Source organism: Triticum aestivum, chromosome 4A, assembly GCF_018294505.1.
Source record: "Triticum aestivum cultivar Chinese Spring chromosome 4A, IWGSC CS RefSeq v2.1, whole genome shotgun sequence".
NCBI classification, from domain to species: Eukaryota; Viridiplantae; Streptophyta; class Magnoliopsida; order Poales; family Poaceae; genus Triticum; species Triticum aestivum.
Window position 1 is genome coordinate 719,748,630 of NC_057803.1, and position 8,407 is coordinate 719,757,036.

Genomic DNA, 8,407 nt, shown 5'->3' on the forward strand with positions numbered 1-8,407 from the left:
TTCAGCAGCGCGTTTTGCTCGCATGCGCTGCTGCTAAATAGCAGTAGCGTCGTATTTTGAGGAGCGCTGCTGGTAAGATTCTGTGTATAGGCTTTTCCCTAGTAGTGATGTGTCATAAGAATTCACTGTCCAGTAGATAAAAACTCATTGTCTAAGTATTCACAAATGCTTAGCAATAGGATCCAGACAGTGGATCAATCAAATTGACATCTCAATTTGATGTGCAGAAAGTTAAATCTCAATGTAAATTTGATTTAAGACAAAGAAAAGCTTTTAGTCAATAGCCCGAACACTTTGTGGGCGCGAATGTTAGAGCTGGCTCAACGGGCGGCCAATGCGGGCTTGACGGAGATGCATAGGGAATGCGAGCTCACAGAAGGTCTTTGAAGTGGCAGGACGAGCAGAGGACTAGAGAAGACGGGCACGATGCCTAGAGGCCAAAGGCGTTGCTTCGGTGGGGACCAAAGGCGCCTATGGAGGCAGAGCTTCGAGAGCCGAGGGGGGCCAACGGTGCTGGAGGGATGGGTGACGGCATGGGAGGGGCTAGCCTTCGTTGGTGCTGGGGAGCGCCGGGGAGCGATGGGGGCGGTCGAAGAGCGGCGGCTCCTGGAAACCCTAGCAGCACTAGGTCTCTCTCTCTCTCTCTCTCTCTCTCTCTCTCTCTCTCTCTCTCTCTCGTGGGGGTGGTGAGGCACCGTTTTCTTTCAATGGCGAGGGGTGGGACGTGGGGCTGACACGATGACATTTTAGGAGTAATTAAGTGCACCTCTCGGGGCAAGGGGTTACACCGTTTTGTTTTAAGTGATAAGCCGTGGGAAAACGCCCTTCCCCAGATTTTTTCCATTGTGAAGATGTCTGTAGAAATAAGTTAGGCTCTATCCCAAAATGAGTTCTTTGGGGCTTTTGCTTATCTCGACAATAAGCTGTTATAGGCCTCAAAAGCACATGCCCTTAAATGATGTTTTTTGATCTCCTTAGTTTTTGCTTTTTTTTCTAAGAAAAATGTTGTGTGCAATCTCTTTAGTTTTTTCTTCTATATATACTCCCTTCGTTCACTATTATAAGATGTTCTATCCTTTTTTTTGATTAAGATTATATACAGACGCATTTGTGTGTTTGTTCATTTATTTCAGTGTGCTTGTAGTCTCCAAAACATTTTAATATTTGCGGAAGGGGGGAGTACTCTATAGTTTATTCTTGTATACTGTTTTGGCTTTTATAAAACCTACGCCGTTGGATCTGCTTTGCAGGGCAGAGATGAGAGGCTAGGTTGGCCTTATGTTGGCAGAGCTAGCGACTGAATCTCAGCGCACATCCCGTGGAGGACTACAGGAGCGAGACGGCCCGCCGCCGGCGGAATCGAACGCGGCGGCGCCCCCTCTACGCCCTCCTGAGGCCCTGAGCCAGTCGGCGCGTGCCCCACCGAGCTTCGCCGCCCCGCGCCGCGACGCCGACCACTGAATCACTGATGACCTGATCAGACCAGGTTCGATCCGATCCACCCACCCTCCAACCCCCTGATCTAGTTTGCTCTGCGTGTATGAATCTAGGCATCAACGTTAGATGCTTCTAGATCAACCCGTGCCAGGCAGTAGGAGCCCCAGATCTTCTCCATTGAGCTGGCGGGGGGAGCGGCTCGATTCCTCTGCTCTCCCATGCCTTCCTTCCTTTAGCAATGGACTAGACCAAGATTCTCCTTCTAGCTGTTAAGAACCAGGATTCATTATTGTGGACTGCTAACTGCAACTCCACAATGATTTCAGCTTTTGCTTCCATCGAACGTCTAGTATCTACAGTAGGTAGGATTGCAAGCATGTTTGTATTCATTTTTGTTCTTTGATACAACTTCGGTTCTTTCTATGCCCCCATTTAGGCGCTCTTGTGTCGAATGACTTTGTGTCTCTGTGCTCACTCCTTTGAAACTGTATGGTGATTACAGTACCTGCTCTGCTCTAACTATAGCTGCCATTTTAACTCTTGCAGATCAGGGGGGAAAGGTAAAATTTTAGGGGCCCTAGATACTCCTGACTGCTAGTAAGGCCTCAGTCTTGATGACGATGCCCGGATTCTGCCCGTCAATGGCGGCTCCATCTGCCGGCCACCCTCCCATCTGCCTCGCCGACGCTTCAGGTGGTTTGCTGCATTGCTCTCCCACCCTCATCCCGCCAACTCCAGTCCCTCTCACATAGCTCTCTAACTTTTGGCATTGGTAGGGGCAGCGGGATCCCAAGACATGCTGCGGCCACGTCTGGTGCTCTTCGGCGACTCCATCACCGAGCAGTCCTTCCGCCCCGGCGGGTGGGGAGCGGCCCTCGCCAACACCTACTCCCGCAAGGTCGAATCAGACCCCATCGATTCTCAAATCAAGTCCCTGTCGTTTCCTGGTGTATCCGTGCCGGTATCCAGTGATTTTTTTTCCTGGTGTTTCAGGCTGATGTTGTTGTCAGAGGCTATGGTGGGTACAACTCAAGATGGGCCCTGTTCCTGATCCAGCGCATTTTCCCCCTGGTACGAACGGCTTGCATCCGGCTGCTCAGGTGTTAAATTATGAGATTACCACGCTGATCTGTGGTAAGTTAATGAATAGTCCCTATGATGCAGGTTGGGTTACCACCTGTTGCGACGACTATTTTCTTTGGCGCTAATGATGCAGCGCTTCCAGGACGAACAAGTCAGCGGCAACATGTTCCGGTTGAGGAGTATAGACAGAATCTCAAAACAATTGTTAATCATCTGAAGGTAACTTTCGAAACGAAAAATAATAATGTTCCCAACTAGTTTGAAGTGTATTGGCTTATATTTGCTTTTGGAACTCTGATTTGAAGCTGTCTCAGACTAGCTCTAACTCTGCCTGCCTAGAGGTACATATCCGTTGAACTGTGGATTGGCTTGCTTAGGATCATAGGTAGCTGGAGTGTTTTTTGTGGTTTCTATGTCAGGAAGATTAAGAAGCAGTATTCACATCTTGCTTGTCATCTGTCATACAGAACTTATGGAACCTCCATTTCAGAATTGATTGCCAGTCATTTAACTCATTGGTTTCTTGAAGTGTCTTTACCTAACAATTAGTACTGTTGGAATAGAAACATCCATGTTGATATGGCAGCATCGACCTCAGGGTCTCCTGGTGTGTCATACAGTTAAATGTGTTGCATTGTTTGAAAATATCGATCTTTCTTATATCTAGTTGAAGTAGGTATGCCGAGGTAAATCTACGTCGGCATATATTTTTCAATAGTATTTCTTTAGGGGTAATATGAAGTATCAGTCCTTCAAATTATTTGTAATCTGACATTTCATCACAATACAGGATTGTTCCAAGTCCATGGTAATTTTGCTTATCACTCCACCTCCTATTGATGAAGATGGAAGAGAAAGATATGCACGGTTGGCATCACTTCTCCTCTTGAACTGTTCATGTTTGCTCTATAAACTTTAGTAACTGACTGGCATGGAAAGAAAGAAATGAGAGCCAAGAAAGCCAATACTTTTTCTGTCAGTTCTACTCAGGCCCAGTTTGTGGTTTGCTATCATTTGTTGCGTTTTTTATGAGTTCTTTATTGTGTGGGAATGCTCGAGTTATGGAATATTAATTCATTTGTTATTTATCATTCATGTTATCTGCAGTGACTGACACGTTTCATTTTCCACAAGCTTTACTGTATACATCACATGTAATTTCTTAGTTGTTGATTGCTTGTATTTTGTCCTCAAGATCGCTATATGGAGAAGATGCGAGAAGGCTCCCTGAAAGGACAAATGAAATGGTTGGTGTCTATGCAGGTCAATGCATAGAACTAGCCAAAGAAATGGATGTTCACTGCATTGATATTTGGTCAAAGATGCAAGCAGCTGAAGGTTGGCAGAAACTTTACTTAAGGTAATGCTTTATCAGATCTATTTACCTTTGTTGAATGGAGATTCTTGGGAACTGGGAAAAGAACCGCAAGTTCTTCCGAGAAAATGATCAAATCAGCTTAGTTGTTGGAGCCCTCACCTCACAGAAGCGGCTGCTTGCACCTTGTATATATGAACATAAGCTTCTTGGGAAACATCAGTTACTGCATGCATTCGTTTTGACAGCTTATGAAATAACTGTTTCCATATCTCCTAGTGATGGACTGCATCTGACGCCGGAAGGAAACGCCCTGGTCCACAAGGAGGTCGTGCAGGCCTTGAGAGGAGCTGGTCTGAAACCTGAAGATATGCCGCACGACTTCCCTCATCATTCCAAAATCGATGGAATTCACCCAGAAAAGGCCTTCCAGTGAGGTGATTTCAGGCAGTGCGATGTTAAAGCTTGAGCCGCGTGCTTCTCATGTCTGGAGGTTTTGCTTTCCTCACGTTTCACTTTCTACCTTGTTGTGGATTGTGAAATTTCTGTGTCCATTTTTACCCCTTCGAAATAGTTGGGTACATTGCTGTGGTATATACTTTGCAGTGAAATTATTGATTTCGGGCTGTGGGCTGTTTAACTTTCAACTGCCTGCCTGCCTCCCATGTCATCTGTAGGCTTTTTGCTTTCCTCATGCTTTAGTTTTTATTTTATTGTGAGATTCTTAGTGTGAATTTCATGTCCATTTTTACACCATCAAAACAGGCGGCATGTTGATGCGGCGCCTCGGGCGATCGGGTGCTGGATTGTTTCGGTATCGGATTCCACAGCGTCGATTACAGACCTTCCACTTTGTGGTTGATGCTGAAGGCTTTTGTGCGGGGCTAGAATGGCCACATCTGTTGCTACGTCCTGTTACCTATTTTTTCTCAGTAATAAAACAGTATTCTTGGGTAGGCAGGGTACCGTAGCTGAAGAATTGTCGAGAACCTGAAGCATGTTTGCTCAAGATCTTTTGTCATCTCTCCTTTGCATGCCAAAAAAATCTCTCCTTTGCTGCTTTGCAGGAACATGACGTGTGTACATCCACTTTGCCCTCGTCGCAACATTGGAATTTGTGCCTTGCAAAAAAGAATTCGCTTGTTTTAGACACTTTTTCTAACTCTAGACTAGGGGATCCAGATGGCCGACCTCTGAGTGTGCAGCTATCATGTGCTTTTACCATCTCATGGTTCATCCAGAGGTCTCCCTTCTCTTTCCGCAGTGATGCTCATTGTCATCTTTGTCATTTGTTCAAAGGTTTTCCACTCTTTTTTGGGGTCTGAAGAGTAGGTAAAATATTTGCCAGATCAACTTTTGCATCATTGTTGATCTATGATGTGGGGGGAAACGGTGTGCTGTCGACGAATGAGCTTCAGGTGCGTCTTCTTTTGGGCTGGAATATATCTAAGATTTGGGTCGCAAAACACGTGTCGGCCTGTGGTTACATGTGAAGGTTGCATGGGGCTAGTTGGTACTCCCATCATTCTATAGTACATAGTGTATACAGATTTGATTCAAAAGTCAAAAGTTGCAAATTTAGACCAGGTTTATGGAGAATGGCAAATACATACCATTAGGTACATCATTGTGTCATTTTCATTTTTTCAATAAAGAATACTCCCTCTGTCCCAAAATAAGTGTCTCAATTTTGTACTAGCTCTAGTACAAATTTGTACTAAGCTCAAGACACTGATTTTGGGAGGGAGGGAGTATATATTAATATCGCGAAGATACCAATTACACCAAAAAGTAAAATGTCTTGAGTTTTTTTATACAAGTTTACATGCCTGAAGTTGGTCTTGGTGGCATGCACTTGCAATTAAGTTTCACATCAGCATCCAAGATCCAGTAATTTTTGTATCCACCTCTCTCCGTATGGAATTTAAACTTACACCGTTGGTCGCTAAATTGCCCATTTTAAATCTTATGCTAATTAAAATATTTTCTCAAATTCTTTTTTCTTTGCATATTTGGTTTGTTTTAAGTCAAACCTTTTAAATTTTGATCAAACTTATGAAAAAAATACCAACATTCATCATACTAGATCGGCCATTTGGTTGGTTTGGAGTATTTATTTAGCATTGTACAGTAGATGTTAGTATTTTTTTAATACAAATCCTACTATTAAATTTGACTTCAAAAAGTAATACTATCAAAGTAAAAAAGAAACGGAGGAAATATGAAATTTTAGTTAACCCCGAAACTTTAGTTGGAGACGCGTCGAAACATCGATCTCATGGGAGAGCAGTGCTACTGCTGGCAAATATGCCGGAGTTTTGTGATGCCATCGCGTGTCCTCTTCCGACGGAAAGGGCGGTTGCATGCAGCGGCAGCGCGGGCGTGTCTCCGTTGGTTTTCTTCCACCTCATCACCGACCTCCTGCTGTGCCATGTCTCGTCAATGGCGCCGCTCCGCGTGTCGCCTCGCCATTCCTCGCGCTCTCTTCCCACCACTCGTCCTGCACCGGCACTGCGTCGGGAGCAGTAACTCATTAATAAAGCCACCGCCCATCGAGGTACAGGACGAAGAAGAGAACTCGATCTCATGTCTCAGCTCCACCCGCGTGGATAAGCTCGTGCTCTGCTCTCCCTCCCAGACACATCACGATCTTCTGTACCGAGCTCGCGGGGAGGAAACCAGCTGCCGCTTCGATCTCTCTCGACCATGGCTGCGCGAGCACTGACCGCCGCCGGCCGCCGGGTGGCCGGCCAGACCAGGGCGACGCCTCTTCTCGCCTGGTGCAGGTAACTAACCAGCTTTATTGCCTGCTTGCTGTAGAAGTCTCAGTCATTCATGGCGGCATCGTCCTGTCCTGTGTGCTCGCAGGAACAGCGCCAGCATGAACCACTCCTCGGCCACCGCGCGGCGGGAGGAGGAGCAGTACAAGGACGTGCGCGCCCCCGCTGCGACGATGACGGGGGCACAGGTGGAGGCGGCGCTGAACCGCAAGAACGTCGAGGTGCTCCAGGGCGAGGAGCACGTCGCCACGGTGCTGTCCGACGAGGCCATCGGCGGCGCGCTTGACGGCGGCGAGGACGCGTCGTGGGTGCCCGACCAGGACACGGGCGTCTTCGGCCCCGCCCACGTCGATACCCACGGCGGCGGCTCGGCTGCCGCTCCACCGCACCTGTTCGGAGGTGCCACGGAGGGGTCAGCGGCGTCTTGGGCCGACCAGGACACGGGCGCCTTCGTCCCCGCCGATGCCGATGCCGACGCCGACGCCCACGGCGGCGGCGCGCATCCCGCCCCACCGCAGCACCTGTACGGAGGCGTGGGCGGGCCGGCGTCGGTGCTGGACCAGACGGTGTTCGTCCGGGAGGAGGAGATGGAGGACGTGGAGAGGCCCGCCGCCCTCTGACATGGCCAATGCCAACGCAGACGTCAACGGCAGCAGCAAGAACAACTACTACTCTATTAGTGCAACTTAGCTCCATCGATCAGCCCGTCCTCTGTAGTTTCAGTAAGCCAGTTATTGTACTGCCTTTGCCTCCGTAGTGGTCCAGTGTTGTATAACTAAATAAATCACAGGTGAATCTATTCTGTAACGTTCACTTGCTTGCTTACCTATTTACTCCCTTTGTTCCGGAATAATTGAAGTTCTGGATTTGTCACAACTCAATCTTGTTTAAGTTTGACACGAGTATAGAAATATATACTATTAAGGGCATGGTTTTATCTTAATAATGCCTTAACAGTTCCACATAGAATAAATGATTAGGTGAAGGAGAGATAAAATAATAAGAGAAGTCTTGTTTTCTCTTATTTAAGAGAAGACAAAAAATGATCTTTTAGCATAATTTGTATCACATGTTTTTAAAAACAGCTAATTATTGAAGATAAAATTAAGAGATGACTCATTGTAGACATTTTATCAATCAGTGTACATGCTCTAACATCTCGAACACCAATTTAGTCTCAATAGATTCTTTATTAAATACTTGCAGAACGGAATGAAAATCATAATATTTTGCCGTAGATACACTTCACTTGTATCAAGTCAATCTTGTTTACGTTTGAAAAGACTATAGAAATATATCTTTCCATATTAATAAAGTACGAATTCTTTATGTAGTCCGTCGCATCTTTTTGCAGAAAATCCCCTGCCTTTTCTATTAATTAATCCAAAGTCCATCTTTGAGTGAGAATGCATCTTTTTTTTATGTTTTGCACAAAACCCCCTGCCTTCTATAGTAAGCAACCCACGGTTCTTATTTAAGTCAGCCGGATCGTTTTTGTAATTTAACAAAAAAAACTGATGTTTTGGTTAATCAATACACAGTTTATCTAAAACAAAATTATACATAACTTTTAAACTATAACTTCGATTCTAGCATGTTATATATGAAATTTGATTAGAAAAATATGCAGAATCTAAATATTATTTTTAGCTGTTAAATACTTCTAAGATATTATTTTTAGTGCACACTTAATATATAATGCACAATCTGTTTTTCTTCCGTACCGGTGGCGATCCGAATTACAAATAAACACCCACTAAAACCAAATTCAGACAAAACAAAACATCAATAA

At 45.5% G+C, this 8,407-nt stretch overlaps 2 protein-coding genes across 3 annotated transcripts; both read left to right on the plus strand.

Annotated features, from left to right (window-relative positions):
- Nucleotides 1-1,241: 1,241 nt before the first annotated feature.
- LOC123088335 (GDSL esterase/lipase At5g62930) lies at nt 1,242-4,505 on the plus strand. 2 transcript variants are annotated; one of them, XM_044510528.1, is made up of 8 exons: nt 1,242-1,486; nt 1,984-2,130; nt 2,220-2,335; nt 2,431-2,508; nt 2,602-2,739; nt 3,311-3,387; nt 3,716-3,880; nt 4,115-4,505. In XM_044510528.1, the coding sequence occupies exons 2-8, from the start codon at nt 2,052-2,054 to the stop codon at nt 4,269-4,271; spliced, it is 810 nt and encodes a 269-aa protein (XP_044366463.1). In that variant the 5' UTR covers nt 1,242-1,486; nt 1,984-2,051; the 3' UTR covers nt 4,272-4,505. The 2 variants fall into 2 exon arrangements, with proteins under 2 accessions (XP_044366463.1, XP_044366462.1); XM_044510527.1 differs by having other exon boundaries at nt 1,243-1,486; nt 2,214-2,335.
- Nucleotides 4,116-7,491, plus strand: LOC123088336 (uncharacterized). The gene is made up of 3 exons (XM_044510529.1): nt 4,116-4,272; nt 4,601-6,621; nt 6,704-7,491. The coding sequence occupies exons 2-3, from the start codon at nt 6,542-6,544 to the stop codon at nt 7,233-7,235; spliced, it is 612 nt and encodes a 203-aa protein (XP_044366464.1). The 5' UTR covers nt 4,116-4,272; nt 4,601-6,541; the 3' UTR covers nt 7,236-7,491.
- The last annotated feature ends 916 nt before the right edge of the window (nt 7,492-8,407 follow it).